Consider the following 16,615-nt stretch of genomic DNA (forward strand, 5'->3'; position numbering starts at 1 on the left):
AAGATTAAAAGCAAAATAATCACTTCACTGTTTGACACTTAACTAACAAACTGACAGCTCGTTCCCATACGAAGTACCATCGAGGGGCGCTAAGATGTTGATTTTTGATTATGTAATCACACTTATTTAAATTAGTTCCAGTGCTCCAAAATTGATGAAATTTTATATTTCGATTCCATTTGTAATGCAGATTACGAATATGCAATTACCTCAATACCCCTAAAGAACCCAATTAAATTTGAGTTGGTAAACTTTTTTAAAAATTACAGATCTGTCGGTAATTTTCATTTTCCATATCGACTCCAAAATTACAGTTCTCCGGAAAACTGAATTACAAATCAAGCTTGTTTTTTCGGTAAACGTTATCGATCGTTCGGTAAATTTGACAGCTAGTTTTGCTGATTCAGTTTACAGATTTTTCGGTAATGTTCTCGATTACCGAACACATTACCGACCGTTCAGCTGTTGAGAATTCGGTAAATGAATTACCGAAGTCGGTAATTTTTTCTAAGTGTGTATTATTAATTTGTGAATGGTGATATCATTGAGATTATTGATCTTTTCTGATCGATAGAACGGAAATGGGCGATTACGACGAAGTAGCGCTCTTCCCTATTTGTTGTTTTTCTGAAAAAAGAAGAACAGAAACAGCACGCCGACTTGTTGTGCTGCATGAGCTATGTCCGCTTTCATTCCCGCTCCTGCGGGTTACGTCCCTCTTCACGTGCTCACTTACTCAAGTATCCTGGGAACCTCCAGAGGTGCAGAGGGCCAACATGAGAAACCTCCATTCTGAGCGGTTGCTTGACCTGGGCCGAGGTCAAATTCCTATTGGTTTGCTTGATTTCCTTGTTGGGGTTTTGCTGCCATAAGCCCCTGTGCCTTTGCTGTGACATACTGATGAATTTGATTCACATGCTTCACACGCTTGCCTTGCCGGTTGTATATTATTTTTATTTTTATATTATTTTTCGGCTGCCAGTACGCTGCCAGCAACAACAATTTCCATTGGGGATCATTTGATACGTTTGCAGTTCCGTCCAGTATAAATTGGCTGTCTCCAATCGGCGTGATCCTTATTGCTTACTCTCTTCTTTTCTTGTTCACGCTTTCTCGCTTTTTTTTCCTTTCTATTGAGCATGTGGCCGTAGGGTTAACTACCCCATTTCCGGCCTATTAAGCACAACCCGCACTTAGTCTTTTTTATCTAGCGCAGTTTAGCACCAAACGGAATGTTATTGTTACTGATGGCTTCCAAATTTATTTACCTTTCCGTATGTACCGTAAGCTTTGATAAAGAGAAACCAATCGTTGAGATATTGTCAAAAGTCTAACATTGCTTCTTGACGCCAAACTCGGCCTACGTATTCTAAACTCGGCCTAACGCATTGAAACGTCAATGAATTCACTTCGGCCTATTGGATGAAGATAAAAATGATTCGGTCGGAGCGCTTTTTTTGTTTTTGAGAATAATGGGTGCAAACCTTCATATCACGCGTTCTCATTGACTTCGTTCCGTAGCTTATTAACTAAAGTACCGTACCAAACGCATAATTGGCTTGTTAACTCTGAAATCATGGATTTATTTGAAGTTTTCTGCTCGATAGGCCCAAAATGGGCGATTAGGCCGAAGTAGTTCTCTACCCTATTCCCATTGGTTCTCAGGCAGGTAATATTGGTACATGAGAGGGAGAAATAAATGGAACAAGTTAAGTGTGAGCCGCATGCATTGGTTAGTCGTTTGGGTCATGGTGTTGTGTTCCCTATTTTATTTGCCTCTATTTCGCTCTCAGATCGCATCACTTTTTCCCTCCCCCAAACTATTATGGGTGTAAAAGAGGACCCATATCTGGTAACCTCTCGCGAGCGCAATTCAAAAGACATTAATAATTCTAGAACTGGGCTCAAACATATCACATTTTCTAAGACTGATCATGAATCATATAGTATAAATAATGAGAATTGTATGAAGAAAAGACGATCCCAAAAGAAAGTTCCCTAGCAATAAAACTATTACTCTGTGCTAATCTAAGTTATTTCAAAATGGGAATCCTTACTCAGAAACTATTCCCGATCTCAACAAATTGTACCGAAATCAGAACAGTTACTCCTTGGTAAGATTTTGGCATTTCTATTTAATTGTATAAAGCTACTTTATATCGAGCTCTTTTCAATAATTGCAACATGTGAATAATGCAGAACAAGTTTAAACTGGTTCTAGAGCCAAATTGGTTTTGAAGGAAAGTCAAACTACAACCGAACAGCTCAGCCGCTCTGAACCCTTCAAGTATGAACATTATGCTTTCCCAATTGGCGTTGACGGCGACTCTGTAGCTCTTTACTCCTATGAGAAAATCCATAAGCAAACGTCAGACTGTGCGTGAAACATGGCGGACTTCGTACTATCCTTTCACTCCATCGAAAATTCCCATAAGAAACTGTCTACATTTGCTGGAAGAGCAAATTTTTCGACAGTGCCGTCAACGCCAATATGGTACATTCTCTCACTATAAACCTGTCATTTCTAGTCTATCTGAACTATTTAATAAATGGAAACCATAACATGGGTTAAGCTCCCCTTAAGCGGGCCCTCCGCATCCTATCTCTGTCTTATCTGAAATACCAAATGCCAATGCAATGGTTTGAATGTATCAATATATAAATTGAAAATGACGTTCAATCAAATAAACCCATAACCCACTCACTTGGCCAGGCTTCAGAATCGTCCAGTTGGCAGTGCGCTCTACACTCCAAGTGTCCTTTCTTTCAAATTCACCAAAAAATTTATATTTTACCCCTTTGAGTGTTGATTAATCACAATGAAACATTGTGACAGAGCACGGACTTGAGGTTACTAGAGTATTAAATAATCTAGGTCCTATTTAGGATTATATCTGAAAAATCCAAATCTAGCCAACAACCACCAGTCTTAACATTCTAATTTTAGAATATTTTCTCGTTTAAATGGCTAGTGTATTTTTAAAATCCAACGAGTTTTTAATTTTACATCTTTCTCAGGGTTGGCAGATTACAACCTTTTCTAACTATATATTAAATATGAGCTCACCAAAATCAGGATTTTAATAAAAGCCTACACGGTACATTGATCCATTAATAGACGATTTCCAGCATGAATTCTATAGGCAGATGTAATTGACGTGGTACTGTGTACACCTAACGTGACCCGTTACGTGAAGAACAACGTGAGCCAGGAAATAGCCGTTTACTTTAAAATTGTGAAACCGTTCTAATATGATGGAACGTACCAACCAATTCTATCTTGCACCTGATCTCAATGCCGTAAATTATGGATGGAAACGGGTTAGCTTGGCTTGGTGTGCCCTTCAACTTTCTTTCCCATTGATCGTTTGTCATGGGCGTTATGGTGTGAGGCATACACATTGTGTGCCTACTACGGGGTACACAGTTTTCTTGTAGCATATTTACTTGCCAGCAAGCAAGAACCCATCAGGAGAAAAGGCGTAACAAACAATTATGAATGTATGCATAAGCCCATCTTCCTCTTCGACCTTCCCCTCCATATTGTACAGTTTTAGCAGACTTGGGGTTGTACGGAGCAAAGCTGATGTGGCGTGTCATGTGTATGTGTTTGTCTGCATGGCAGTTGGGCTGCCCCAGGAATTATGTAAGCCAACACTAATTTTATCGTCAGTTTGAACATCTCTGTTTGCTTTGTGTTTAGCAGCGCATCAGGCGAAGGTGACGGCGATGACGATGCTGATGATGATGATGATGAAAAATGGGTTGGGTTCAAGCAGGCAGATTGAAGGTGCTTGTTGGTGCAGATTGAAGTCGTTGAGGTGATGTCCTACCTTCTCTGAAAAGTTAAGCAACATGAAATGATGGAACGACGGGAGATGGAAGCAAGGCTCTTCCGGGCGCCACAAACCTCATAATGTACGAACTACGAACATACGTGGGCAAAACGGTATGCTGGATATTTAATTATTGATACTGTGGGATGATTCCGAGCTACGATGTGTGTACGACGAAGTTATGACGATAATTTGATGAACGATAGGTAGAAATTAAATGGCAATGTGGAAGCTTTCTCATCTTAATTCGTAATATCTATGGGGGGACGTGAAAATGTGTTAGCAGCCAGCAACCATGCGCCTCCATTGAAACTACTGGACAGATCATAAAAATGGGATTTCTTTCTCCAAATGCATTCGCTTTAACAAGTTTTCAAATTTTAAATTTATTTCAACTTTCTTCCTTAGAGTCTCCCCCAGGAAGCAGCAATGTAGTAGCGCTTTAGGTTTGGTTATTATTCTTATGACCTTGAGGTTTTCATCTTACTTGAAAGCAACGGAAACGCCAAATCACTTACAATTGTCTGTAATAGGTTGCTCGCAGCCGTGAACCAAAATAAGAAACAAACGGTAGGGATAAGAGGGCCATAGTGAACAGGTGGGGCATAATGAGCATCGCGTACTCCAGTCCTCTTCGAACCGCTAATTGTTCGAAACAAATTAATTTGTTTCGAACGATAAGAAATCCAAGGCTAAACTACACGAACCTCACTATGGCCCTCCTTCCACTACTGCTTTACTGCTTTATGTCATAAATAAGCGTTACCTTTTTATAGTAGTTATTATAATACACAAAAGGAGAATAATCTATAATAATCGTTACTGCTATGCCAATTCGTGCTGTAGTACAAATAGAGACGGAGGATTCAATCAATTCAATCATAAGGAGAAAGAACAACCATCCTAACCTAGAAGCGCCAATGCGTTTAGAATCATTCCCAGCAAATGTTTTCCACTTTTCAAACTTTCTATTTTCCTATTATGTTTTTGCGTCAAGCATATTTGAAGAACGCATTTTTTCCGCTATGTGTTGACTCATCAATTAGTGTGTTCGTGTGTGAATGGCTAATTTTCTCCTGTGGTAGTACCTATCATATTCATGTGCCTTCGCTCGGTGTTAGTACAGAAAGCTACCGAATCCAAACGCGGATCGAATACTGTCCCAGTAGTAGCGGTTCCAGTTGGCTTTCGTTGCCTCGAACTCGGCCGATGGGATAAGCGTCTGGGTGAGCTTCAGCATGGTGTGGTCCTCCTGCAATGAGATGGGGAGAAGGTCGGAATAAGTTGTTTGAAATAAAAATTAAGGCAGAATAGATTACGCTTACTAGTAAGTGGGTACGAAATTAAATCAATCAATTAGGTAGGTATAGGTAGCCAAATATGGATTACAGTGTATGTTTAAGAATGCCGCGAGAAGTGGTAAGAATGTACTGTAATTGACAGGAAGATTAAGGAAATGCACAAGCGGTCTCCATCGGGTTCGGATCGGAATGTAGTGAAAAAGCTAAGTTCCGAACCCATCAAACAGACATAACACATTGAATATTTTTCACCATATAACATCGTCGCTAAAACATTACCGCCATCGATCCTTGATCGTCCCTTTGACACAAGAATTTTAGATCTCCACCAAGAGGCAAATGTTCCAAAATTAGATTTCAAAATTGATGACATTAAGACTACGTTTGTGCAGAAATGCAATACATCAGAACATGCTTTGATAAGCAATTTGTATATAGTAGGCTAGGTGTATATAGTAGTTGTACACTCAAAAAATTTATCACATATCTAATGGATGAAAATCATGTGAATTTCACATAGCTTTCATGTGATCACGTAGCTAAAAATCCCACCACAAAATCACATGAATATTATGAGGCCGTTGAAATTCATATGAAAAATCATATAAAATTAACGTGATCGCATAGATGTTATGTGAAATTCAGATGAATTCCATTAATTTTGTTTATGGATAAAAATCATTTGCGTTTCCAATGGATGCTACATGAAAACTATTTTCGGTGTAGACTAGTTGAAGTTGTAAATAGTAGTTATAAGTAGTCTCCTTTTTCCAATTCAAATCAAACCAATCCCACCAAGGTGGTTATACTTTAAAACAGGCCTGATAGGACTAGGAAATGTAAATAATAATTAAAATCTCAAATGTACTAAAGTTGAAAAGACGCATCTGTGTAACTTGAAAATTCATACATGTAAACCACACAAACACAAGAAATAAAGATCATTTAAAGTCATTACCGCCATCAGTTAGCGTACTGCCCATCACAGTATACTCAACAGATGGCGGTAGTGTTTTAACGACGATGTTTTATATTGAAAAATACTCTATGTGCTATGTCTGTTTGTCTGTGGTTACTACCAACGAAAAAATATTGAAATTAACCGTTAAATGCGTGTTCGATGAACAACTTGCGAGAGTATGTCTGTTTGTCTGTGGTTACGCCTATTGGTTACACCTGATCAGACGAAAACCGGTAGTCATCGGAGGAGACTTCAATACTTGGGCGGTGGAGTAGGGAAGCAGATGCTCCAATGCAAGGCAAGAGGGCAGAGTCTGCTGGAAGCTCTGGCAAAGCTTGAAGTTATGCTGTCCAACGAAGGCACCAGCAGTAATTTTTTTCAGAGATGGCCGGAAATTCATTATCGACGTCACTTTCTGCAGTCCGTCTCTAGTTGCAAATATGAATTGGAGAGAGTGCGAAGGGTATACCCATAGCGACCATCAGGAGATCCGATATGGCATTGGCCAACGGAATACCGTGGCCGTACGGAGGACGAGAGCATGCGACAGGGAATGGAAAACGAAAGCTTTCGACAAGGATCTTTTCGTTGAAGCACTCCGTGCGGATAGGGGCCCCACGGATCGGAACGCGGACGAGCTGACAGAAACGTTAGTGAGAGTATGTGACACGAGCATGTCGAGGAAACTGGAGCCAAATAACAGACGGCGTCCAGCTTACTGGTGGAACGAGGCCCCTAGCACTCTCCGCACTAGTTATTTCAGAACCAGAAGACGTGTTCAGAGAGCAAGAACAGAAGCAGACAGAGAGGAATGAAGAGGAGTGTTCCGAGTTGACAGGGCCGTGCTTAAACAAGAGTTAAAGAAGGGCAAGTTGAACTGCTTTAAAGGGCTATGTCGAGAAGCTGATGCCAACCCATAGGGCGACGCATACCGAGTCGTGATAGCGAAGATCTGAGGTCCAACGATGTCCGTTGAAATGTGCCCAGAGAAGCTGAAAGTCATCGTGGAAGGACTTTTACTGAAGCACGACCCAACGACCTGGCCACCTACACCGTACGGAGAGGGAGATAACGTCGAAGTCACGAACGAGGAACTCGTTGCAGTGCACAGTGGTCCAGAATGCAGATTTAGGAGGAATGATATGTTTTGAGCCTGAAATTTAAATTTTAAACTAAAAGTCTCCTCTACAAAGTTGTTACTTATAGTTAGGCCCTCATTTTTATGACAATGAATTCTAGGGTGGTTCCTATTATCATTAAAATCCAAAATCCATTCTTCGCCAAACTTAAAGCTTAGCTAATTTCAAGCAACTTTGTTGAAAACAACTTTTTTGTAACTCTTAAATTAGCCGATTTAGAGCTATTTTCTTGAATTGAGTTAGGGTGGCTCTGAAAAAAACAGTTGTTTTGCTCTAGTTTTCTTATTTCGAATTTCTCAGCAAAGGTGTATTCGAATAACTTTTAGATCTTAAGAAGGCGCAAATTTTTGCTGCACAAAGCTTGTCAATATCTTTCACCGATCAAGAGTTATTGACGTTTTTATACTAAAAATATGCACTTTTCAAATGTTAATATCTCTGGTTGGGGCAAAAAAAAAAAGTTTTTTACGGCATTTAAAAGGGCGTATGTTATTCTCAATAATATGAAAAAAATTGGAGGTAGGTAATTTTTTAAACTCGTATAAAATCAATTTGAATTTATTCATATTTTTTACTATATTTGGGTATATCTTTTTTATATAATATATTTTATTATATATTTTATATAAAACATTCGTCTTAAAGAGTTTTAAAAGTCTCTACAAGATGACTTTCATGAGAAATTTCAAATAAAAAAGTTAGTGCTAACAACAATTTTTTCCAGGAACACCCTATGTCAACTCAGAACCAGGCATTGAGAAATTAAAATTAAAACAATATAGGGAGCTGGTGCGGATTAACCTCAAATTTATTAAAAAAAATTTAGATTTTTTGGAGAGGAATATTTTTCAAACGAACATAAAGGGTGTCCACGATGAAATTGCCACACTATGAAATTGCTCTAACTTTTTAACCGTTGGGTAGAATTTAGTGAAAATTTGGGTGGATTTAGTTCATAGTGCATTATTTACATCCTGCAAGTTTTAAAGTCCTGTGATCAAAACTCGCGGAAATGGAGTCGAAAGAACAGCTCGTGCGTGATAAAATCTTGCGCATTCATCACGAGAACAAGGATCTCTCGCATCGTTCCATCGCTAAAACGTTGGGAATCGCGAATTCCACGGTGTCGCGAGTGATTAAGCGGTTCGAGGAACGGTTGACCACCGATCGGAAGCTCAGAAGTGAAGGAAAAAGTATTCCGTACAACACCAAAAATCACAACCGCGTAGTTGGGGCCTTCAACCGAAATCCGAACGCCTCCGTTAGGGATGTGGCTAAGAAGCTGCACCTAAGCCGAAGTTTTGTCCAGAAGGCCAAAACTAAGGCTGGGCTTCGAACGTTCAAGGTACAAAAGGCCCCTAATCGCGACGAGAAGCAGAACAAGTCCGCCAAAACCCGTGCCAGGAAGTTGTACCTCAACATGCTGACGAAAGTTGAATGCTGCATCCTGGACGACGAAACATATGTGAAGGCCGACTTCAAACAGATTCCCGGCAACCTGTTTTTCACGGCCAAGGATAAGTTCAGCGTTAAGGAGCATGTCCGCACTCAGAAGATGTCCAAATTTGCGAAGAAATTCCTGGTTTGGCAAGCCATCTGCACGTGCGGGAAGCGGAGTGCCTACAGAAACGGCTGCTTACTCTCCTGAAGGCCCACAACGTCCCAACAATCTTCTGGCCGGATTTGGCCTCATGCCACTACTCCAAGGACGTGCTGAAGTGGTATGCGGACAATAAGGTCAATTTCGTGCCGAAAATGTTCAACCCTCCCAACACTCCGGAGCTCCGCCCCATCGAGAAGTACTGGGCGATTATGAAGCAGCACCTTCTTAAACGACCTAAGGTAGTGAAGACAGTCGAGGAACTGAAGAAAGTATGGGTTTACATGCAAAAAACGGTTGATTCACAGGTTGTGCAGAATCTTATGGCCGGGGTTAAGGCCAAGGTGCGGGCATTTGCGTATGGACTGTAAATAAAATACGAGTAAAATGGTAAAATGAAGTTTAATAGTTATTTCTCAATCCTTGAAAATGTGATGGCAATCGGATGAAAACTCGAATTTTGCGAATCAATTTTGTGTGTGGCAATTTCATCGTGGACACCCTTTAGTCGGATATCATATTTTTTAATTCTTTTTATTTTAATCCTCAAATCCACTTGAATCGACTAACAAGCAAAGGGTGTTGTTGGTTTGCGTGGGCGCACGCTATGTCTGAAGGCACTTATTATGCAAGTTGCATATAGGGGAAATGACGGCTTCGGCATGACAGACTATTTTCGGCAACCCAAATTGAAACACTATTTTCACTGGATTTTCTTACGAAAACACTTCGCTGAATGCATGCAAACGATTCTTTATGCTTTCAGCTTCAATTTGACTATATTTTTACCACTGAGAAAAAGCAATCTAGCAGGGTTTTCTTGAAATGAAACATACGCACTACAAATTGTAGCGCGTTGCCGATAATAGAACAGCAGATTTACATGCAGTTCAAATGGAACGGTTGCCGAAGAAAAACTGGTTGCCGACAATACTCGCTCTCACTAGTGAAGATTGGAGCTTTGCAAAAGCGTTTCAAAACAGTTATTGACAATTCTTTCGACTGAAATTGTTAGAGCAGCTGGCAGCAAAAGATTGTAAACAAACCAATACTGCATATGTGTGCGTTCCTTAGAGAAAAAGGTTATAGAAAGAAGGTCGCTGCTTATAAAGCCCTACAGTAAAAGTATGGACGTCTGTCAAAAGTTGTTCCAATCGAACCGTCAAAATGCACCGCTTTGCTCGATTGGAACAGCTTTTTTCAGTTTTGTGGTGACAGTCGTCCATACTTTTACTGTAGGGCTTTAGCTGCTTAGGTTGCCGAGAATACGTAAATTCCCCTACCTACGTTTTTTCATAGGAAGTTAATATTGATGATAACAATCAAATCTGAGAAAGACTTAAAATATTTCAGTTTGGGTTGTTTGAGAAAAAGTGGTTCCTGAAGTTGACATCAGGCATGGAAAATCATTGGCATTAATTTCGTGCATTCATTTAGGGGAATGTGGGGCGGTATGGCCAATGGGACAATGTGGCCACCCGCTTAAAAATCAACTTATTGAACATATTTTACAAAAACTCTGTTGCAGGCTTCATGCCTGCAACTATCCATTTCATATAAGTCTAACAAAATACTTTTCTCTAGAGCAAATATTCAATAAATTTATACTAGCTCAAAATGTCAAAACTGTTATAAGATTTCTGAATCAGAAAATAAGGTCTATCAATAGTTTCTTATAACTTGTCGTTGATATTCCTTCAGCAGCTTTATAAATGTTCATTAATTTAGTTGAAATCTTATATGCCACGATATTTTTTTTCTAATTTTTAAGGAACATCAAAGATTTTCTTAACAAAATATTGCTCAAGTTCATTCAGGGCAATATGCACAACAGATATTTCAACTTAAATTCTTCAATTTTGCATTATTCTTTTCATAAATATGACTGTATTCAATGAAATCACGTTTTGAAACAGCTGCTTTGGTAAAAACATCATTCGAATTTTCCACAGAATTTTGTATGATTAGTGATGATTTTCTTAAGGTGGCCAAACTGCCCCACTTTCCCCTACATTTATATGCCAATAACTGTTTTCATAAACCAAATTTTGTTAAATAATGTATAAGGTATTTGTAGGTCTTAATATTGACTACAACTTTTGTAAACATCTCAAGTCTGTGTCTCTTACGCATGACGAACTAGAGAGAGCAGTGTTTTTCAGATAATGTAAATTATTCACTGAAAAATAATATTGGGTTCTGCTCGCTCTACACTCAAAAAAATTATCACATATCTAATGGATGAAAACCATGAGGATTTCACATAGCTTTCATGTGATCACATAGCTAAACATCCCACTACAAAATCACATGAATATTATGAGGCCGATGAAATTCATATGAAAAACCATATAAAATTAACGTGATCGCATAAATGTTCTGTGAAATTCAGATGAATTCCATTAATTTTGTTTATGGATGAAAATCATTTGCATTTCCAATGGAAGCTACTTGAAAACTATTTTCGGTGTAGTTCATCATGCATAAGAGATACAGACTTGGGATATTCACAAAAGTTTTAGCCAGTATCATGACGTATAAAAACATCAAACATTATTTTACAAAATTCTGTTAAAAGCAATGTTTTCATACCATTAGTATTGTCCCAACAAACAATTTGTGCTGATTAAAGGCTGAATAAGCAATTTTTTAGCTGAAGAAGCATATTTTTATCTGAATAAGCTCTTATTTCGCATTCAATGTTTGTTAGGGTTTGTATGTGTTTTTTGTGCTTGTTTGATTGATGTTTTTTGTTATATGGGTTGGCGACACGGCGGTTATAAACACGTCAGCAATCAGTGAGAAGTGAAGTTCGTTGTGGATATATCTTCTTCTTTCCTTTATTTAACGCGAGGGGGCGACACATCTAAATCTCAATTCTAGATTCTCAAAAAATCTCACACTAGCGAATCAATCTTCAAAAAATCTTCTTTCATTTCTCGCATCTACTTGTATCGCGCATCATCTTTTGGAGGAAATCTTCAGAATCGTCATCAATCTTCTATCTACTCAGCGTATGCGCAGCTAGCCACAGCAAAACACAATCTTTCCTGCATCGTAGATAGAGTCGCCCCCTCGACTTAACGACTTGCCATCCATTGACGGCAATCGAATATGCAGGAAGGCAGCTTCCACAGCTGCGTAGGATATCGCACCCTTTCACACATGGGCCGGGACCAACGGCTTTACTTCCCTTCCGAAGGAAGACGTGACCAGAGATTTTTATGCCAGATTATTAGAGCATCTCCACAGACGTGTTCAGTTGCTATTATATCCATCATGAGTTCTGCTTGTGAAAAATGCGCAAAACCTTTTAAAGGCGATGAAGAGTCCGTCTCCTGCATGGCTGAACAAGGCTTTTCTGAACATTATCGACTCAAGTCTGAACTTGTTCTGGATGTGTGACGAGTGCGTAGCTTAGATGAAATGTGCCAGATTTAAAACAACAGTCTCGTCTCCTTTGGAAGCGCAATGAACTCTATTACTATAGAGGTAAGTCTTAGACCAGAAGATCCCGAAGAAACGTGCTCATATTTATGGCTCAGCTCTGGTACTATCTTCGGTCTCAAGCTAATCGATGCACCCCTCGAAACATAGGAAAATCCACGAACCTCTCATTTTATCTGTAAAACTTTCATAGCGAATCTAAACAAACATAGTGTAGTACTAGAATTTCGTCTAGAATGGGGTACGCTTATAGATGTACCAGTCACCTGTGACAAATAAACAAGTCAAGTAGTGAGCCAATTTAAGATCGTTAGTTTCCACCGGTTGCACATGCTGAGATCAGAAAGGCAATGGCCAAACAAGGACATCTTCTCCGACGAATCTAGATTCCGGAAATATCACCTGTCAACCCCCATTGGAACTTGGCCGAGATGAAGCCCTGCTACCTAGAAAACCACTTGTTGGTGGTACTAAAGCGGTGACTGATGCTGATGTTCGGACTGTTCCTGAGTCTGCTGAGTTGTTCTGGCTGTACCTCTCCCGTATTCACCCTAGCGTGAAACCGGAATCCATTGAGAAGCTGGTCAAAACTAGCGTTCAGTGACAAGATCCGGTAAAGGTTGTCGGGCCTGTGAAAAAGAGATCCGATACGAGTCGTACGAGCTTTATTTTGTACAAGGTCGGAAAGGTTCCAAACCTACGCGAAGTTCCTTTGAGTTCGGATACTTGGAAAGAGGGGATTTTGTTCCATTGAATTCGAGAACACAAGTTCCAAAAACATGTGGTTGCCACGTTTGAACACGCCGACCATCACAATCTCTCCTGTTCCGGGTCCTTCGCATTATTCCACTCCCTTCGCCGCAATTTGTCTGATCAATTTTCGAGTTACAGTGTTACGTCTCTAGGTACCGAATCCTTCACCGACTTTCTCCAGTTTAGTAGCATTTTTGTTTCCAACGGCATTGAACAACTACTGTACAGCATGAGTCACCAAACTTCACGCCGGGGACGCATTATGGACTGCATTTTTTTTTAAGCTCCTGGTTGCGCTGATTTCTGCCAGCGCCCATCACAGTCGTCCCGAACTTGTGACTAGATGTAGATCAGGGGTCTACCAGCTTGCTTCAACAGGCAACTACAAATGTGATCATGACAATTCTTCGCCTGATATGCCTTCAAGTTACAGCACGTCTTGCATTTCCAATGTTGCTTATTCCAATCCTGAACAATACGGTCTGCAGTTCACCGATGACGGCATACTTTATAACACCGATTCTGAATATACTGCACCAAATCGTAGTTGCCACGTTTCTGAAACTGTCAGCCCAGAACGCTCATCCAAACATGTAGTGGCGGAGAATCATATTAAGAAATACGAAGAGAACCTGTTGAAAGCTGTGGTTCCGTATAACAGTGCTCATTTAAAGTAATCTTCGTTTTCTTTGTTGCATCACATGTTAAGCAAATTTTCATAAGATATTACTGATAAGAAATTAGTATCATATTTTACTTATAAATGCATAATAAAACTATGGAAAAATAATGAAACCTTATGGTCCCGGTAATAGACTCCCTTAATTTTTGAATGCAACCCACTCATTCTCATTTCCATTCACTTACCTTCTGATCGAGCTCCATCACAACGTTGGAGTAATGTCCAGCAGGCCACTGCTTCAATCGCCACGTCTGAGTAATCTTTTTGTTCGGGACGATGTCACCAAACTTGCCGCAGACGTTTCCTCCGAACAAAACGAACCTAAAATAAAACCAATCGCTCAGAACTTCAGACTCACGCCAAAACATGTTCCCCCCCTCCGAACTTACTCTCCACCCTTGAAAAGATCCAGCTTGACGTGACCTCGCGTGAAGGCCGTCACCATGTCTGTTCGGGTAAGTGCGTCGTAAAGCTCGTTTGCCTGACACTGAAACCGTTCAACGGTTTCCAGCGTTTTCACGTCCAGCTTGACGCCAACATTCTTAGGTTCGCTAATCACAGTCTGTAGCTCGATCTTCTGCTTGTTAACACCGCTAGCGTAGACGGTTTCCTTGTCCGGTTTTACCATCTTGACATCCTGTTCCTGACCCTTCTTGGGCAAGATGAGTCCTTTGGCAAAGTTCTGCTTCAGATCGTTGATGTAGGTTTCCAGCTGCTTCCGCAGTTTATCCCGCCCAACGTTATACATGAACACTTTTAGCTTCTCCGAGGCATTGTTCGATTCGTCCACCGAAACCGTCAGTTCCACCTCATCCACATCGTTCTCCTCCGAAAGATTCGGGATGGAAACCTTGCCGGTCACGTCCTCATCGTCGACCGTACCCTTCCACTTGAGGATAATGTTCCACTCGTAGAAGAATATTAGCTTCCCTTTACGGTTGTTGGCAGTGGCTTCTCCTTCCATTTTCTCAATTTCGACAACCTTACACTCCTGTCCGGAGCCACTGATTACAAAATCCTTCAGCAGGGCTATCAGTTTGTCCTTCGACCATGGTGTGGCATTTTTCTCTGTCCAGTGCCAGTTGTTTACGTTCGTGGCGTCTGGTCGTTCCTCGACGATCCAGCGTGGATCTCCTTCACCCCATTTGGCCATTTTCCCGGAAAAAAATAAGGGTTCCACCAGAAGAAAACCTCCAGAAAAAATCAAGCACTTTTTGAGGTTAGTCCCTGTTACAGCTCTCGACGGCGAAACTTTTTCTGCGTTCTACAGAAAAAACAACCAAATTTGCAAAGTCCAATTTGAAACACAATTTTCAAACGTTATGACTTTTCCAATAAATTATGCTCGTAGTTTTAGAACTTTCCCCAATGGAATTTTCTACAAAATGAGTTGAACTGACGGCTGATCAGGAAGAAAAACACTGCTGTCTTCAGCACGGAATGATTCTAGACTGTTCGGCAACGTTCGGGAAATCGATTCTCCGTCCGATTCATCGAAGCTGCTGTCAAGAGCGAAGCGAAAAACGAACACTGACAGTTCTATGCCCAGTGAAAAATATATGAAACCGAATATTTTCACTTTTCATACTAGTTTTCATATAAGGGGTCAAAAAAATAATAAACCAAATTAAAATTTCTTAAAATTAAAACGCGTAAAACACTAGCTCGAATTGAAGTTAGAAAATAAAGTATGTTTCGGAATAAATTCAATAAACACCCATATAGCATTAAACTACATGATTAATTTTATTTCATTGATACTTACAAGGAAAAAAGTGAAATGATTCATACGAGTAAAAGCAGCTATACGCATACGTACCCAGGGGGTAACCACCGATCACCAGACGGTGCTTTTTAGATAGCCGTCCCGCGTTCCAAGTTCTGCTTGATCTCGGTCGTATGTTCGCCGTAGAACCGTTCCAGCTTCTTGTTGAATCGGGCATTCTTCTCGTTAATATAATCGATATCGGCATCATCGTTGTGCGTCCTCCTGCGGGAGAATTTCTTCCTCTTATCGATCTGCTGTTCCAGATCCTTCACCATCTTATCGATAGCCACCGGAGTATCCTTGTGTAGCCCTTGCAGGACCACATTCGGCCCACCGTAGAACGCTTCCCCGTACCGTTCCTTCTGCTCTTCATACTTGATCAAATCCCTTGGTTCCATAGTCTTCACCAGCCGATTGTACTGCCGTGCCGTTTGCGCTTCATAGTCCGAGAATCCCGGATCGGCGTTCTTCTTTTTGACCTTCAGTTTATGGAATCGCTCCGCTTCGGCTGCGGAAACTTTCATCATCTTCACTCGGTTATAATCCAGCCCCTTGGCCTCTGCCTCCGCCTTCGCCTTACTATCGTCAATCAGCCAGTCTGCTTGCCGTTTGCGTGCTTCCCAATTAGCTGGCAACTTCTTTTGTTCGTCCTCAGCAACTACTTCCTGGTGGTTGGAGTTCCTGGCCTCGTTCCGCTGCATATGAAGTTTCTTCAGCCGTTCCATCCGTTCGGCGTGTTTTTCGCTGAAACTTTTGGCTATCGCCGATGGTTCCGTCTGGGAAGAAGATGCGGCCACTGCAGTAGAGTCCATTTTTATGAATATTCACGAGGTTTTACAAAAAAAAAGACGGGAATGGACGAGAAACTCCGTCGTTGTTTTCGCGAGTGAAAACAAAAACAAAAATGTGACGTTTCATTCGACAGTTGCGAACGCACTCCTGTCGAGGAAAAGGGTTTGGGTCGAAAAAGTCGAAGTATAGTCCATCGCGATTTTTTATATATCAAGCTGAACATTGCATTAGGTCCTAAGTAACATTAATCGTTTCTCTTCGTCGACTTTCACTTTCGTTAATAACATAAGCACATAACCGTTCCTAATAGATGAAAGCTTCTTTTATCGATATGTG

At 40.5% G+C, this 16,615-nt stretch overlaps 2 protein-coding genes across 2 annotated transcripts; both read right to left on the bottom strand.

The window, feature by feature from the left end:
- Positions 1-4,267: 4,267 nt before the first annotated feature.
- LOC135711721 (activator of 90 kDa heat shock protein ATPase homolog 1-like) lies at positions 4,268-15,141 on the bottom strand. Its single transcript, XM_065234689.1, has 3 exons — positions 14,109-15,141; positions 13,905-14,040; positions 4,268-5,088 (listed from the first exon to the last, which is right to left on the bottom strand). Exons 1-3 carry the CDS (start codon positions 14,870-14,872, stop codon positions 4,954-4,956), a joined length of 1,035 nt encoding a protein of 344 aa, XP_065090761.1. The 5' UTR covers positions 14,873-15,141; the 3' UTR covers positions 4,268-4,953.
- A 432-nt stretch (positions 15,142-15,573) lies between these two features.
- On the bottom strand, positions 15,574-16,328 carry LOC135711568 (pre-mRNA-splicing factor Syf2-like). The gene has a single exon (XM_065234441.1). The coding sequence runs from the start codon at positions 16,297-16,299 to the stop codon at positions 15,574-15,576; it is 726 nt and encodes a 241-aa protein (XP_065090513.1). The 5' UTR covers positions 16,300-16,328.
- Positions 16,329-16,615: the final 287 nt, after the last annotated feature.

The sequence above is a fragment of the Ochlerotatus camptorhynchus genome, unplaced genomic scaffold (genome assembly GCF_037179485.1).
Source record: "Ochlerotatus camptorhynchus isolate MF236.1 unplaced genomic scaffold, CSIRO-AGI_Acam_v1.1 ptg000434l, whole genome shotgun sequence".
Lineage (NCBI taxonomy): Eukaryota > Metazoa > Arthropoda > Insecta > Diptera > Culicidae > Ochlerotatus > Ochlerotatus camptorhynchus.

Coding starts and splice junctions, on each gene's coding strand:
- LOC135711721 (XM_065234689.1), bottom strand. CDS start 14,872: ATGGCCAAATGGGGTGAAGGAGATCCACGCTGGATCGTCGAGGAACGA. Junction 14,041..14,108: donor GATCTTTTCAAGGGTGGAGA/GTAAGTTCGGAG, acceptor GTTTTATTTTAG/GTTCGTTTTGTTCGGAGGAA. Junction 5,089..13,904: donor TGATGGAGCTCGATCAGAAG/GTAAGTGAATGG, acceptor ATCTCATTGCAG/GAGGACCACACCATGCTGAA.
- LOC135711568 (XM_065234441.1), bottom strand. CDS start 16,299: ATGGACTCTACTGCAGTGGCCGCATCTTCTTCCCAGACGGAACCATCG.